The sequence below is a fragment of the Rattus norvegicus genome, chromosome 1 (assembly GCF_036323735.1).
Source record: "Rattus norvegicus strain BN/NHsdMcwi chromosome 1, GRCr8, whole genome shotgun sequence".
Classification (NCBI taxonomy): domain Eukaryota; kingdom Metazoa; phylum Chordata; class Mammalia; order Rodentia; family Muridae; genus Rattus; species Rattus norvegicus.
In genome coordinates this window covers 39,810,388-39,828,113 of record NC_086019.1, presented here as the reverse complement: position 1 = coordinate 39,828,113, position 17,726 = coordinate 39,810,388, and the positions used below count along the sequence as shown (strand labels likewise).

The 17,726-nt window shown below is 43.4% G+C and overlaps 1 protein-coding gene across 1 annotated transcript; it reads right to left on the bottom strand.

Annotated features, from left to right (window-relative positions):
- Positions 1-2,527: 2,527 nt before the first annotated feature.
- Positions 2,528-7,065, bottom strand: LOC134484987 (uncharacterized). Its single transcript, XM_063280807.1, is given in 6 exon segments — positions 2,528-2,665; positions 2,668-2,760; positions 2,763-3,682; positions 3,684-4,966; positions 4,968-5,279; positions 5,281-7,065. Coding segments are annotated over 6 exon segments (4,530 nt in total). The 3' UTR covers position 2,528.
- Positions 7,066-17,726: the final 10,661 nt, after the last annotated feature.

The following is a 17,726-nucleotide window of genomic DNA, read 5'->3' as shown; positions in this document are numbered from 1 at the left end:
ATCTGCAAATAGTGATATTTTGACTTCTTCTTTACCAATCTGTATCCCCTTGACCTCCTTTTGTTGTCTGATTGCTCTGGCTAGAACATGAAGAACTATATTGAATAAAAAGGGAGAGAGTGGGCAGCCTTGTCTAGTCCCTGATTTTAGTGGGATTGCTCGATTTAGTTTAATGTTAGCAACTGGTTTGCTGTAGGTGGCTTTTACTATGTTTAGGTATGGGCCTTGAATTCCTATTCTTTCCAGGAGTTTTTCATGAAGGGGTGTTGAATTTTGTCAAATGCTTTCTCAGCATCTAATGAAATGATCATGTGGTTTTGTTCTTTCAGTTTGTTTATATAATGGATCATGTTGATGGTTTTCTGTCTATTAAACCATCCCTGCATGCCTGGGATGAAGCCTACTTGATCATGGTGGATGATCGTTTTGATGTGCTCTTGGATTCGGTTTGCCAGAATTTTATTGAGTATTTTTGCGTCGATGTTCATAAGGGAAATTGGTCTGAAGTTCTCTTTCTTTGTTGCCAAAGTAATTGTCGTTACGGTTTCTCTCTTAGTTCTGGACAGAGTTCTGGCCCCTTTTTCCCATAATCCTAAAAACTCTTCAACCTCAGAAAAAATTAGGTGTGGAAGAAGGGCAACCTGTACACAATAATCATGTTTTAAAAGAAAAGCTTGGGTAACTATAAACGTAGTCAATCCTGATGAGCAAGCAAGGTAGGTGTTGTTAGAAGTTGAAATATATTGAAAGGAGCTATTTACCAACAAAATCTGATGACAAACTTTTACCAGGGCTTTTGGAGGCAGCATGTTGGGCCCAAGAAGACACAAACCTAGGCCTGAGACCTTACTGAGAGTCAGACCCTGTTTTTCCGGTGGGCTCCACCGTAAGCTAGAGGTATCATTAGTAAACAATAATCTTTTAAAATTGGCAATTCCCTCATAAAAGGGTGGGGTGGAGGAATAACAAACCCAGCATTCTTCTAACAGCGTGAAGTTGGCCTCATGAACGGCTTGTATTGAGGCATTAACTAAAGTCAAAACGAGATGAGCAGTAGAAGGGGGGCCTGCAGGGAGTGTAGGTTGAAAGGAGGAGGAGCCCGAGGGGTGACAATGCCAGCAGATATCTTTCTAGGACTCTGGGCTGGGTTATTCTGGTGTAACTCTGAATTAGGACCCACAGCAACATTATTTTGCTGATTTGGAATATATTTAAGTAATCTTATTTTAAAAGTTAGTCCAGGATTCTTTCCTTTTAAATATAGGCGCAGGCCCCACTCGTATCCACGGCCTTCCCAGTGTTGTTCTTTCCCTGTCTCTGTGAACGATATAACCAAAGGATTGCAGCAATTATGAACACAGTTTTGGTTAAGGGGTGTAGGTCCCGAATTAAGTTGTTGGGTCGGGAAGTTCTTCCTCTTAACCGTAATATAGTCCCAACTGGCGGATGGGTTCCAGTAAGTATCACCAGTCAGCTCACATCCCCAAGAGGCACAATAGTAGTCTGGGGTATAGCCACATTTTGTGGTCAGGGAGCGATCTCTGTGTGGCCCTGGGCAGACATATATGGGTGCCATAGTCAAGTATGTCCTGGCTGCAGCATTATAGCATCCTGGGACAGTGCTATATCTCTGTTGGGTGTCTACAGGTTTAGATTGGGGCAAATAGTGATCGGGGTGCCCCATGTAGTGTCTGCTCCTAGGGCCAACCGACAGAGGTCTACTTCTAAATTAGGCCAAGGCGTGGTGGCAGAGACTATGGAGGAGGAATTTGCAATGTCCCCCGCTTGGTTAGTAATAACCCAGGTAAAATTAAAGATTTGATACGGGGAGGCACTTACAACTGTAAGACATAAAAACATCCATGGAGAAAGCATCCTTCTTCTCATCTGAAAATCAAGCACAGTTAAAGACCTTCCTTGGGCAGATTGAAGTCTCTGGTGAAAGGTCACCCCTACGACACAGGCGTAACTTAAGAGGATTAGTAGTCTTTTTCAGCGTCCATCTATCTGGATCAGCTTCAGGGGGTGCTCTCTTAACGTGAGACGCGTGGACCCAGGTGGGAATTCCTTCAACTTTGACCGCGGTGGGCGTCGTCAGCAGTACCAGATATGGTCCTTTCCACCTCGGCTCCAAGTTTCCTGTTCGATGTCTCCTCACTAAGACGACGTCTCCCACTTCAAACTGGTGCAATGCCTGTGTATCACCAGCAATATAGGTTTCTCTTAATTGTGTCCATATCTCTTTTCTTACTGTCTCTAAGGATTTGAGCCGAATCAAGAGGTTGGAAGAGGGAGAGAAAGAGATGTCAGGGCTGATTTTATCTGTTATAGACATATAAATGGGTGGAGGGGCTCCAAACATCAATTCAAAAGGGGTCAAACCAAAAAGGCCCGGGGAATTTCGAACCCTAAATAACGCATAAGGGAGAAGGACTGTCCAATCATTTCCGCCGGTCTCTAAGGCTAATTTTGTCAAGGTCTCTTTTAATGTTATATTCATTCTCTCTACCTGTCCTGAACTCTGGGGTCTATATGCACAGTGTAATTTCCAATTGGTCCCCAGTTGCCTGGCCACTCCCTGACTTACCTGGGAGACAAAAGCAGGCCCATTGTCTGACCCGATTACCTTGGGTACCCCAAAACGGGGTAGGATTTCTTCCAGTATCTTCTTGGTCACCACGTTGGCAGTCTCGTTTTTGGTAGGGAATGCTTCAACCCAGCCTGTAAAAGTGTCTATAAAAACTAGTAGATATTTATTCCATACCGGGCACGCTTTACTTCCGTAAAATTAGTTTCCCAATAGGTTCCGGGTCTATCTCCTCTCAAACGGCTTCCTTCTAGGAGCCTGTTGGATCCATCATTAGTAAACGCACAGGCACGGCAGTTTTTGACCAGATTTTCGGCAGCCTTCTTTAATCCAGGAATATAGTAAGGGGACCTTTTAACCAATTCTATTAACTTTTTAGCCCCCAGATGGGTAAGGCGATGTATATCAGCCAAATATTCTTGCCCCTCTTCTTCTTTGAGAGTCCTTTTGTCAGTCTCTTTGGTCTCTGGTTGAAATTTAGTTTTTATTGTCAAAGTCATAGGTCCCTGAGCTGCCTTCTTTGCCTCCTGGTCTGCCATTTGATTTCCTTTTTCTATGGGTCCGGTCCCTTTTTGGTGTCCTGGGCAATGTATTATTGCCACTTTATGGGGCAAGTGAACAGCCTCTAGCAGGCTAAGGATCTCTTCTTTATTTTTAATGTCTTTTCCAGCAGATGTTAAGAGTCCACGCTGCTGGTATATTGCCCCATGGATATGCGCTGTAGCAAAGGCATACCGGCTGTCTGTGTAAATATTAATAGTCTTTCCTTTTGCCAGCTTTAGGGCCTGGATCAATGCAATAAGCTCCGCTCTTTAGGCTGATGTGCCCTCAGGCAGACTGCTGGCCCATATGACAGCCTTTCCATCCACCACCACTGCCCCGGCCCTCCTCTTACCTTCTACCACGAAGCTGCTTCCGTCGGTGTACCAAGTCATTGCCCCTGGCCATGGTTGGTCTGTGAGGTCTGACCGGACTTCAGTTTCTTCTGCCAACACTTCCTCACATTTGTGTATAGGGGCTTCACCAGCCTCAGGTAACAGGGTAGCAGGATTGAGGATAGCCGGGGGGGCGAAGTTCACTCGTTCAGTCAGCAATACTCTGGTAGTGAGTCATCCGGGCGTTGGTCATCCAGCAGTCTGGTGGCTGTCGGATAATGCTCTCAAGCGAGTGTGGAGCCACTATCATAACACTCTGTCCCATAGTCAGCTTGTCAGCGTCTTTGACCAGTATAGCTGTTGCTGCTATGGCTCGTAAACAGGAAGGCCACCCACTAGCCACAGGGTCCAATTTCTTTGATAGGTAGGCCACCGGTCATTTCCAAGGCCCCAAGGCCTGGGTTAGGACTCCTCTGGCCATGCCATTTCTCTCATCAATATATAGGATAAAAGATTTACTTAGATTTGGTAGGGCTAGTGCCGGGGCCTGCAGCAGCGCCTTCTTGAGAGTTTCAAAGGCCAATTGATGGTCTTTAGTCCAGGGGAACTCTCCTTTTTCTTTAGTTAAGGGGTATAGGGGGGCTGCCATAGTCGCAAACCCTAGGATCCACAGTCTACAGAACCCCGCAGTGCCCAGGAATTCTCTCACCTGGCGCGATGTGGTCGGGGTTGGAATCTGCATCACCATCTGCTTTCTGGCCTCCGTGAGCCATCTCTGTCTATCTCTTAGGGTATATCCCAAGTAAGTTACCTCCTGTTGGCATAACTGTGCCTTTTTGGCGGAGATCCGGTATCCCAGTTTGCTTAGCTCAACCAGGAGGTTTTGAGTCCCAATTTCACAATCTTTGTGAGTTTCCGCGACCGGTAGAAGGTCATCAACGTACTGCAAGAGAGTTACCTGTGTACTTTTGGCCCGAAAAGAGGCCAAGTCTCGGTGCAGAGCCTCATCGAACAACGTGGGTGAGTTTTTGAATTCTTGGGGCAGCCGCGTCCATGTAAGCTGTCCGACTTGTCCACTCTCGGGGTCGCGCCATTCAAAGGCGAACAAGGGTTGGCTGTTGGGATGTAATCTCAGACAAAAGAAAGCATCTTTGAGATCTAAGACAGTATACCATATCCGCTCAGGTCGTAGCATGCTGAGTAAGTTGTAGGGGTTTGGCACTGTAGTATGGATGTCCTGGACCCGCTTATTAACTTCTCTAAGATCTTGCACTGGGCAATAGTCATTGGTCCCTGGCTTTTTTACGGGGAGAAGGGGGGTGTTCCTGTTCCATGGAGACTTGCATGGAACCAGAATTCCTTGTTGAATGAGTCTGGTAATGTGAGGGCGTATGCCCTCTCTAGCTTCCCTACTCATGGGGTATTGTCGGACCCCAATGGGGGTGGCTCCAGACTTAAGCTCAATTACCACTGGGGGAACTTGTTTTGCCATTCCCATACCCCCCTGTCTTGGCCCATGCTCCAGGGAATCGATTAAGCCAGTCTTGGATTCGCTCGGGAAGTCTCGGTTTATTTTGGTAGAGCCGGTATTCTCCTAATTGTAGAGATAGTGTTAGGGCCCGAGTCTCTCCTATTCCCCAGGATACCTCTGGTTGATGAGAGGCAAAAGTTATGTGTGCCTTTAATTTGGTCAGCAAGTCTCTCCCTAGCAGGGGCATAGGACACTCCGGTATGACTAGGAATGAATGTGTCACTCTGTTCCGTCCTAGATCCACTGTCCGGGAGGTATTCCATGGGTATGATTTTTGCACAGTGGCCTCCGATCACTACACTCTTTTCACCCCTTTTTAATTTTCCCAAGGGCGTCTGCAGAACAGAGAACTCAGCGCCCGTGTCGACCAGAAAATGTATAGGAGTCCCCTCCACGTCTAAAGTTACCCTAGGCTCGGGGAGGGGGACCGAGCCCCGTCTCCCCTAGTCTTCATCATCTCCTAGGGACAATACTTTTACCTCCTGTTTCTTCTTGGGGCATTCACGTGCCCAGTGACCAGTATCTTTGCAGATTGCACACTGATTTCTTTCTAGACGCGGACGATCTCCTCTGGGCCTCCTTGACCCCTGCCTTCTTCCGTCTCCCAGGTTCCCTAGCTGTCTAGTCCCGTCTCTCCTTTCTCTCTCTCCTACTGTGGCCAGAATCCTAGTCAAAACTTTCTCTTGTCTCTGATCCCTTCTATCTTCGTCTTCTCTCTTTTCTCTTCTCTCTCTCTCTAACTTCTCTTCCTCTGTCTCTCTCTTATGATACACTTTCTCTGCCTCTCTCACCACATCTCTTATTGTGTAGTCCTGTAGCCCCTCGATCCGTTGTAACTTCTTTCTAATGTCGGGGGCTGACTGTCCAATAAAAGCCATAATCACTGAAGCCCGTTGTCCCTCAGACGTAGGGGCAAACGGGGTATATCTCCTATATGCCTCCATAAGCCTCTCTAGAAAAACTGAAGGGGGTTCTGTTGCCCCTTGCATGACCTCCCTTACCTTAGCCAGATTGGTGGGCCGACGTGCAGCACCTCTGAGACCCGCCACCAGAGCCCGGCGATAATTGGACAGTCATTCCCTACCTTGTGCCGTGTTATAATCCCAATGGGGTCGGGTCAGTGGGAATCCTTCCTATATCTCGACCAGGGTCTGGACTGGTCGCCAAGTCTCGTCTCGGACATTTTTCCGAGCTTCGAGGAGAATCCTCTCCTTCTCCTCGGTGATGAAGAGGTTTTGTAGGAGTTGTTGGCAGTCGTCCCACGTCGGCTGATGGGAATACATCAGTGACTCAATTAGGCTCATGAGCCCTCTGGGGTTCTCAGAGAAAGAAGGGTGGTTAGTCTTCCAGTTATAAAGATCGGAGGAGGAAAAAGGCCAACACTGTAATAGCTGTAAATCGTTTTGGTCAGTAGGGGGAGCCCCGACTGCTCTGAGAGGGAGTGCTACGGTCTAATCTCCTGGTCCTTCCGGGAAGGCTCCTCGACGGCTTCTCGTTCCAGCTGAAGCCCCTCCTTTCCCAATTCCTTGAGCCATAGGAGGGGCAAAGGGCAGAGCCATGGGAGCAGCCGAGGGCTGGGGAGCCTGAGGGTATGGAGGGGGCTGTGGGGAATCAGGCCATTCAGGAGGCTCTTCAATCTCGGGGTAGATCTTAGGGGGATGCGCAGGCAGCAGGCTATGCCTGCTCTCTTTCTTAGGTTCCGGTTTTGTTTTCTCCTTCTCATCATCTTCCCGGACCGTCAGGATCTTAGTGCCGGGGCGGAGGGGTGGGAGGAATGGACGGACCCACGGGGGTGGGGATCGTGCCAAGTCCTCCCACACTACAATGTATGACTGCTGGTCCGGGTGAGACCCCGCTTCTTCCTGAAAAACAATAGCCTTCACGGCCCTGATGGTTAGTAAATCAAAAGTCCCCACGGATGGCCATCCAACACCAAACGTGGGCCATTCCGAGGAACAATAAGTCAGCCAAGGTTGTTTTTTAACTACCACTGATAGGTTCCATCCTCTCGCCCTAACGTCCGTCCAGTGGTCTTGAGTCAAAGACAGAGGGGTTGTCACAGTCTGACCCATAATAAAGAACAAGTACAGGGACAACACGAAGACAGAGACTAAAACCACCAAAACGTTAAGACACGCTCACCTACGTTGGGACTTATACAGCCGGCCAAACGCTACCTCAGATGGGGTGGGATTCCGCATCAACTCCCGCCTGGGCAAAAGGAGCCCTCCGTCTCCTTGGTTCCAGAAAACCACAGTCAGGTCCTCCTGACTGCCCACTGTCGGGCTCTCCTGACTGTTCTCTGCCCGTGGAACGTCTTCCAAGGCTCGAAATGCAGAAGCAGCTGCACAGAGTGGGATTCCATGTCCGCTCCCTCAACACGGAGTGGGATTCTACATCCACTCCCTCAACACGAGGTGGGATTCCACATCTACTCCCTCAACACGGGGTGGGATTCCACATCCACTCCCTCAACACAGACTGGTACTGAGACACGCACATACACACACACACACACACACACACACACACATAGCGACCGCAATTTTACATTCAGCACTCACACCAACGTACCTCCAAGGGGTCTTCGGGTCCCCAGGGGCTACGCACCAATCCTGGATGAGCCCCCAAATTGAAAGAACCTCGCTCAAGTCTTGGGTTGGTGCGCTCCAGGAAACATGAGAGACCCATCTTGATGTAAAAGCAAGAGGCCGCTTAATAATAACAGAGCTCCGGGCCGACGCGTATCTCACGCAGGAGACAGGGGAGTCGACCCTGAAGCTCAAAAGTCAGGGGTTTATATAGGGAAGGCTAGGGGGGTTTGGGGCGGTTACACACAATTGGCTAATTTCTGGCGTGGCTATAAGTGATTGGCTCATTTAAACATGGCAGTGAGATTACAGCATAGCAGGAGAGTACGTGTTGACTGGAGCATACAGTATTTTGGAAGATAGGCGCGTATCAGGGTTTGAAGGACATCTGGTTAAGGTGTGACTCTGAGTAAGCTGGGGGAGGTGCCTTTCTGCCAGATGGTTTGGGCCAGTCCTGATAACTCGGGCTGGTTCCTGCATTCCTTTTCTTTATCTTTATGGTCTGTTAGTCCTAGCGGCAGGGAGGGGCTGCCTGGACTTGCTTTTCACAGTATTTAGCCCTAGGTTCCCGGATGTTGAAACTTATTCTTTTAATTTTATTTTTTAAAACCTTAAATCTGTATAATTTTCCTTTCAATGTCTCCCTTTTCATTTCTGATTTTGTTAATTTGGACACACTCTCTGTGTCCTCTTGTTAGTCTGACTTAGGGTTTATCCATCTTGTTGATTTTCTGAAAGAACCAATTTTTGGTTCTGTTGATTCTTTCTATGGTCCTTTTTGTTTCGACTTGGCTGATTTCAGCTCTGAGTTTGATTATTTCCTGTCTTCTACTCCTCCTGGGTGTATTTGCTTCTTTTTGTTCTAGAGCTTTTAGGTGTTCTGTCAAGCTGGTGACATATGCTCTCTCCTGTTTCTTTCTGCAAGCACTCAGAGCTATGAGTTTTCCTCTTAGCACAGCTTTCATTGTGTCCCATAAGTTTGGGTATGTTGTACCTTCATTTTCATTAAATTCTAAGAAGTCTTTAATTTCTTTCTTTATTTCTTCCTTGACCAGGTTATCGTTGAGTAGAGCATTATTCAACTTCCACGTATATGTGGGCGTTCTTCCCTTATTGTTACTGAAGACCAGCTTTAGGCCGTGGTGGTGTGATAGCACACATGGGATTATTTATATTTTTCTGTACATGTTGAGGGCCATTTTTTGACCAATTATATCGTCCATTTCGGAGAAAGTACCATGAGGAGCTGAGAAGAAGGTATATCCTTTTTCTTTAGGATAGAATGTGCTATAAATATCTGTTCAATCCATTTGGCTCATGACTTCTCTTAGTCTGTCTATGTCTCTGTACAATTTCTGTTTCCATGATCTGTCCATTGATGAGAGTGGGGTGTTCAAGTCTCCTACTATTATTTTGTGAGGTGCAATGTGTGTTTTGAGCTTTAGCAAGGTTTCTTTTATGTATGTAGGTGCCCTTGTATTTGGGGCATAGATATTTAGGATTGAGAGTTCATCTTGGTGGATTTTTCCTTTGATGAATATGAAGTGTCCTTCCTTATGTTTTTTGATGACTTTTAGTTGAAAATTGATTTTATTTGATATTAGAATGGCTACTCCAGCTTGCTTCTTCCGACCATTTGCTTGGAAAGTTGTTTTCCAGCCTTTCACTCTGAGGTAGTGTCTGTCTTTGTCTCTGAGGTGTGTTTCCTGTAGGCAGCAGAATGAAGGGTCCTCGTTGCGTATCCAGTTTGTTAATCTATGTCTTTTTATTGGGGAGCTGAGGCCATGGATGTTGAGAGATATTAAGGAATAGTGATTATTGCTTCCTGTTATATTCATATTTGGATGTGAGGTTATGTTTGTGTGCTTTCATTCTCTTTGTTTTGTTGCCAAGATGATTAGTTTCTTGCTTTTTCTAGGGTATAGCTTGCCTCCTAAGTTGGGCTCTACCTTTTATTATCCTTTGTAGTGCTGGATTTGTAGAAAGGTATTCTGTAAATTTGGTTTTGTCATGAAATATCTTGGTTTCTCCATCTATGTTAATTGAGAGTTTTGCAGGATACAGTAACTTGGGCTGGCATTTGTGTTCTCTTAGGGTCTGTATGACATCTGTCCAGGATCTTTTGGCTTTCATAGTCTATGGCGAAAAGTCTGGTGTGATTCTGATAGGTCTGCCTTTATATGTTACTTGACCTTTTTCCCTTACTGCTTTTAATATTCTTTCTTTATTTTGTGTGTTTGGTGTTTTGACTATAATGTGTCGGGAGGTGTTTCTTTTCTGGTCCAATCTATGTGGAGTTCTGTAAGCTTCTTGTATGCCTATGGGTATCTCTTTTTTTAGGTTAGGGAAGTTTTCTTCTATGATTTTGTTGAAGATATTTACTGGTCCTCTGAGCTGGGAGTCTTCACTCTCTTCTATACTTATTATCCTTAGGTTTGATCTTCTCATTGAGTCCTGGATTTCCTGTATGTTTTGGGCCAGTAGCTTTTTCTGCTTTACATTATCTTTGACTGTTGAGTCGATGATTTCTATGGAATTTCTGCTCCTGAGATTCTCTCTTTTATCTCTTGTATGCTGCTGGTGATGCTTGTATTTATGTCTCCTTGTCTCTTCCTCTGGTATTCTATATCCAGGGTTGTTTCCATGTGTTCTTTCTTGATTGGTTCTATTTCTATTTTTAATTCCTTCAATTGTTTGATTGTGTTTTCCTGGAATTCTTTCAGGGATTTTTGTGATTCCTCTCTGTAGGCTTCTACCTGTTAATTTATGTTTTCCTGTGTTTCTCTAAGGAAGTTCTTCATGTCTTTCTTGAAGTCCTCAAGCATCATGATCAGATATGATTTTGAAACTAGATCTTGCTTTTTTGGTGTGTTTGGATATTCTGTGTTTGCTTTGGTGTGAGAATTGGGCTCTCATGATGCCATGTAGTCTTGGTTTCTCTTGCTTGGTTTCCTTCGTTTGCCTCTAGCCATCAGATCATCTCTAGTGTTACTTTTTTCTGCTATTTCTGACTGTGGTAGACTGTCCTATAAGCCTGTGTGTCAGGAGTGTTGTAGACCTGTTTTCCTGTTTTCTTTCAGCCAGTTATGGGCAAGAGTGTTCTGCTTTCAGGCGTGTAGTTTTTTCCTACCTACAGGTCTTCAGCTGTTCCTGTGGGCCTGTGTCTTGAGTTCACCAGGCAGGTAGCTTGGAGCTGGAAGGTTTGTCTTACCTGTGGTTCTGAGGCTCAAGTTTGCTCGTGGGGTGTTTCTTATGAGCTCTCCGTGTCAGCAGCTATCTGGAAGATCTGTGCCACCCTTTCCGGGAGCTTCCGTGCACAAGGGTTCCAGATGGCGTTTGGTGTTTTCCTCTGGAATCAGTAATGTGTGTAGAGTGCAGTCTCTTCTGGTATCCCAGGCGTGTCTGCTTCTCTGAAGGTTTAGCTCTCCCTCCCAGGGGTTTGGGTGCAAAGAAGTGTTTTTCTGGTCTGTCCCATCAGGTTCAGGCGGTTTCTCAGATGCAGGGGACCTGCTGCTGCTGTGCCCTTATCCAAGGGAACCCAGAGGCCGTATACAGTTTCCTCTTGGGACAGGGATGTGGCCAGGGGTGGGCAGTGTTGATGGTCTCTTCTGCTATGTAGTCTCAGGAGTGCCCACATGTCCAGGCGGTGTGCTCTCTCTCCCTCGGGGCTTGGGAGCCGTGAGCTGGAGGCAGGGAGCGCAAGATTGGGGCTCCCGCTAAAAACCAGAAATGTCCGGTCCTAGAGGAATTTTGCCTCTGTGTGTCCCAAGGCCACCAGTCAGGTCGCTTGCAGCAGTAAGTGGGTCTTACCTGTGGTCCTGAGGCTCAAGTTTGCTCGTGGGGTGTTGCTTATGAGCTCTCCGTGGTGGAAGCAACCAGGAAGATCTCTGCCTCCTTTAGTATATATTCTATACATATTCTATTATACATAGGGTAAAAAACATAACAACTAGTGGATTCCTGGAAACTTAGCTAACCTTACATATAACTAGACAACACATGTCAGAAATAAATAACCAAGTCTTTTGTCTTTGCTCAACACACAACACGTCAGATCAGAATAATTCCTTTAAAATAAAAAAAAAATCATTTTAATTTTAGCCCAAGCTCACAATAGGCCTAATGGAGTAAGGAATGTATACATTGCCATGAATAATGATGATGACTGAGAATTTAAAAAATGTACAGAGTTCTGGTAGAAATAGGAGGTAACCTAAAGTTTCCAAAGCATATCTTTGAATGCTATGGTCACTCATGTGCTTGTTTTGTGGGAAGAAGAAGAAAAAAACTTCATGGTTGACACAAGAGAATGGCAAAGGGTGATGGAGGCGAATTCATGAACACTCATCTGATTTATATTCGTTGCCAACTTGACATAATCAGAAAAAAGCCAAGTCTCTAGCCATGCCTATAAGTATACTAGAGTTCCTTAGATGAACAGAAATAGACAGATGAACATATAGAGTAAACAATATATACAATATATGGTCAGTCTAACTTAAAGCACAAATAATAGCTAAATCCCACCTAGACCAGGTAGTTATATGTTATCTCAGCAGCCCCAATCTGGCACCAAATACCTGAGAGTTTTCCTGAAGACCACTGATACTTCCATAATGGAAGCCTAGAAATTCTAGATAGACACCAATGAATGAAAAGTCAGTAAGAAAAACATAGTAAATTACCTATGCAAGAAGAGTAAAACAAAGTTAACAAGAGAAAGCATGTCCTTCCTTCTGCCATGTCTTTTTTTTTTTCCAAGAATGCATCTATAGGTCCTGCCCATAGTTAGGAAAATCTGGAGTGATTCTTATTTATTTGACATCAAAACTAGTCACAACAATGAGAAAGATTAGAGATTGGAAAGTTTGGGGAGCATCATCTTATGACATGGTTTTCTGGACTGAATAAAGAGTAGAAAATGAACTGAATACTACCATTCATCTCTCGCACTCTCTCAGCTACCTAACTGTTACTGTAGCTAGCTAAAAACCTAAAATATTGACTAGTTTATATATATAACCATGAAAATTAACTAACCAAAAAAAAAAAAAAGGTGATGTATCTCTTCACAAAACTGTGCTAAATTGTTACATAAAATTACTGTTTTAAACTTAGAGTTTATTGAGCCAATAATAGATATGGAATATACAGACAAGTAATGCTATTAATGAAAAGGCATGTAAACAACTCTGTTGTTATTCTTTAGGTCTTATTTGCCAAGTCTTGTATAACTACTGTGGAAGATACACAGTGACACATTCCCATCTGCCACCCCACCCTCATCCATGAACCAGAGCCAGCAGGACATAGGCCTCCATGAGTGCTGATGGTTGTTAGTCATAAAGCTTGTTTGTATAATAAAGTTCACAATTTATTTTATATTTCTCCTTTGCAAAATATTCTCCATGCCAAGTTTATCAGGAATCGATCTCTCTGCCAAGGTTAATGACACATGATACTTAGAAAAAGCAGGAGTACTGAAGGCTAGGGTGTGTCTAATGCCCTTAGCAGTTGAAACCTTCAGGATTGCCCTTAAGGCTATGGGAAAGAACTCTAAACACTTGAGTTCGAGATATATAAACAGGATTTCATAGCTGTCCAAATGTATTATGATATAATATGGATTATGTGAGGGGCTTCATGAACATAAAAGAACAAAGGCAGCCGTGCTAATCAGCTAGCTTGTCAGAAAGATAGAAAGGTAGACAAATCCTGAATTCAAGTTCAGCCTGGAAAAAGCAAGTTTATGCCCAGGAATGGTGAGAATGGCAGGTTCAGGTCAGGATCCCACCCAGTTATCATATTGTCTGTTCTTTCAATGTTGTAAAATTATAAAAAATGGTTTCTTTTACCCCACTAGGTCCAGCACCACAGTGCCCCAAGATATCTGGTAGACATCTTCACCTCAGTCAGCGAAGCCTCTCACCCACTTTGCTCCATTTTCTATCACACTGGCGAAGGCCTCTTTCTGAGCCTGGCTACAATCTTTTGACTCATTCAGTTCCCAAGGCAGGCTGCCAGCATGGCAGAAATATACATCATAATTCCATGACTGCTCAGTGCTATTAGCTTCTGCATACTCGCTTACACTTAAATCGCTACAAGAAAGAACACACAACACACTAACCTCTGATTCAATTGATAAGATATAATTGCCCATCTAAACATACAAAGCCCTGTTCATATCGTCCCTCAAGAACATTCATAACAACGTGTAAAGGTACAGCATGGAATCTTAACATCAACCTCCATTTTCTTACTCTGCAGTCTATTCCTCTCTCCTTTCTGTTCCAGTCTCCTCTCCTTCCCTCAGACTTTTCTCTTGGCCATCCTTCCTTCTTGTCCAATGACAGGCTTCATTCTATCTTGTACCTGCCTCACCTGTGATATCCTCCCACATTTCAAACTCAAGCAAAGCTCTCAATTGCTTTGTTAAAAAAATATTCCTTTTTTTCCCCAAGAATAAAGGGGCTAAGGTCATAAAATACTGATTCATGGTATAGTCAAAAGGGCACCCGAAATGAATAATTTAATTGATATGTAAACAAAAGATTGGGCATTGGTTTGTAAAAGCTGAACTATCTTATTAACCAGTCTGGAGATCCTGCAGGAGCAAAACCCAGAACTGCTTGTACGCCAAGATTGACTTTAAGATTTTTTTTTAATGCTCTAAAAGAAGCTGAGGCTGGTCCTTGGCACATATTGACTTATGATAATATCTATTTCCTTAAATTTTTATGAACTTAAAGGAATGTAAAAGTATTTTAAAAATTATGTAATCAATTATATTATTGTAATTGTTCTACCTGATATTTATATGAGGTAATGAAAATAGAAATAAAGGTTTAACACTTGATAGGCACTCATTGGTAAGTGGATATTAGCCAAAAAACTCAAATTACCCAAGATGCAATCCACAGACCACAGGAAGTTCAAGAACAAGGATGATAAAAATGTGAATGCTCCCAATCCTTCTTAAAATGGGAAAAAAATATTCATAGGAGGGAATATGGAAGCAAAGTTTAGAGCACCAACTCAAGGAATGGTCATTCAGAGCTTGCCCCACATGTGGACCACACAAATACAGTCATCAAAACTAGATAAGATTGATGAAGCTAGAAAATGCATGCTGAAAGGGACTGGATATAGATCTCTCCTGAGAGTCACATCCCGAGGATGTCCCATTCAGAGGTCAATGCTAGGAGCAAAGCACCAAAATGAGAATAGGACCCCCTGTGAAGGAATTAGAGGAAGTACTGAAAGAGTTGAAAGAGCATACAACCTTATAAAGACAACAATGCCAACAACCAGAGTTCCCTGTGAGTAAACCACTAATGAAAGACTGTAAATGGACTGACCCAGCACTCCAACTGCATATGCAGCAGAAAATAGTCTTGTTGGGGCATCAGGGGAAAGGAAGCTCTTGCTTCTGCCAAGGATGGATCCCCAGTGCAGGGTAATATAGGGGGTGGCAATAAGGGGAATGAATGGAGGGAATACTGGTATGGGGAGGGGGAGGGGTGAAAATGGGGCCTTATGGACAGGAAACCGGGAAGGGGTATAACCTTTGAAATGTAAGTAAAGAAATGCATCTAATAAAAAATTTTAAAAATGAAAAATGGAAGAAAGAAAAAAAGGAAGGAAGGAGGGAAGGAAGGAAGGGAGGGAGGACAGTTGGTTTATTGTAGCTCTTCTTACTCTTCTTCATCTAGAAGAAGATATTTGTGGTGGGGCTTTTTTTTCCTGTGTATGTGACTCCTGACCCCTGATTTTCTTTCTTTTCCTTTTGTCCCTGGTGCACAAAAAGCTAGTGAGCTCAGAGCTTTTTTCCTAGCTACTGAGGGACCCTTGAGCCACAGAGGAAAGGGCCTAGTAACAAGCCCTATTTCCCCCTTAATTCCCTTCTATAAATAGCAAGAGCTTATTACCAGAAACCAGCACCTTTTAGCTACAGTACAGCAAGAGATGGTTACACTGTCCATGGATGGCTGCATCTGGCCTCCAGAACTGTAAAGTGAGTTTTGAGGCCACAGAGATCATCAAGCTCTGTACGTTTTTCCAATGCTATGTCTCACCTAATACCTCAATTCTGAAGCTAAGTCTGCAGCAATATTTTTTTTTATCAAATCTTAAGTATAAAAAATAATATGAGATAATATCTTCTGCTATTTGGTGTTCTCATATAATAAATTGCAATAGAATACTTGGAGTAAGGAAAGTTAGGGTGTAAACAGACTAGCTTTTTGATAGTTAATGGTGTACAGCCAAATTATTCTATTAATATGTTACTTTGCTCCATAGAAGAGGAGACACTGTGGTTGTCTTCTTTTTAGGAAAGAACAGCCTTGTAGCCTTTACTCTATGTAATTTTAGGATGATTACTTTCATATAAGAATAATATAACTTGCGGCATGTGGAAAAACTAACCGGAGATAAGTTTTCTATATAAATTTTTCTTATACAAATGTTTGGTTCTGAAATAGTAGCCTAATTAGATTGTCTTCTCTCTGTGTGTCTGTCTCTGTCTCTTTGTCTCTCTTTCTCTTTTTTTTTTTTTTTTTTGGAGCTGGGGACCGAACCCAGGGCCTTGTGCTTCCTAGGCAAGCGCTCTACCACTGAGCTAAATCCCCAAACCCTGTCTCTGTCTTTCTCTGTCTTACTGCCTGCTTTTTTTTTTTTTTTAAGGTAGGGACTTAGATTTACCCTAGAACATTTTAGTTTGGTTACATTGACTACTCACCAAGCCAATATGATCCTCTCGTCTTAGAATTGTACTTACACTACAGCCCCACATTACTCCTGCTTTCTATATGGGTTCTTAGAAATTGAACTTACCTCCCCTTCCTTATATAGCAAGAATTTCATGGACTGAGTAATCTACTACCCAATACCCTAATCTGAATTTAATGTCTTGCAATACTGTTAAAGGATAATTTTAGAGGAATCCTTGGAGGTATTTGTGACTCTAGGATCTCAACTGTAAACAACTTACCACTGAGTGTTCCCGCCAGTGGGGATCCAGTTATTTGTGGGGGCCAAGAGGGAGCCATACCTGCGGGAGAAAGGGCGAGAAAGAGGAGTGAGACAAAGTAGTGTCCTTGTCAAGGTCTGTTTATTGAGAGGAATGTACAACATTTAAAGCTCTGAAGCAGGAATTGAAGGAGGAACTGAAGCTTAGGCCAGCGAGAGTCCTGGGAAGTCCCCAAGGACATAAGGTGAATCATTAAACTGTAAGATATTCTCCTTAGACAATGAGGCAACAGTCTTCCAGGGACATGTTCTTTCTTTGAAAAGGTCAAGCCCTTCTCAGAAATCTGCTCAGGGCAGGGCACTAGCTTTGCTTAGTCCAGCAGTCCGGTCCCTGACAACTGAGGTCAAGTGGCATAAAGTGAATGTCTGTATAAGGTGTTTTGTGCTCTTACAGGCACATATAAAATTCTATTCTTACTACTATTACTATTATTACCAGAGTCATAGTGATTATGCTAAGTCAAGGATGAATGTCCAGAACATCTTCCATTCAGTAAAATGTCTGGTCCAGGGGATCTCTATCAAAGTATATGCTGAAGAAATATCCAAATAATCACTTTGTCTAAGACAAAGGCAACATCATAAATGTTTTCCTATCTTGGCTGATTTTACCCTGAGAGAATGTTATACAACTAGTTATAAAATTATACAATGTAAGGCATATAAATCAATTCATTTTTGTATGATAAAGAAAAAAGAAATTTACTTAAATAGAATTACTTGATTTCTGGAGTCTTGAGTTCCTTTTATATATTGAATATTAGCCCTCTATATGATGTAGGATTGATAAAATCTTTTTGCAGAGTGTGGCTGCCATTTTGTCCTAATAACAGTGTCCTTTACTTATAGAAGTTTTACAATTTTATGAAGTTTCATTTGTCAATTCTTGATCTTAAAGCATAAGCCAATGGTGTTTTGTTCAGGAAATTTTCCCCAGTGCCATATGTTCAAGAATCTTCCGAAATTAATCTTCAACTAGATTCATTGTATCTGGTTTTATGTGGAGGTCTTTGAGCCAAATGGACTTCAACTTTGTACAAGGAGATAAAAATGGATTGATTTGTTTTCTTCTACATGCTGATAGCCAGTTGAACCAGCATTATTTGTTG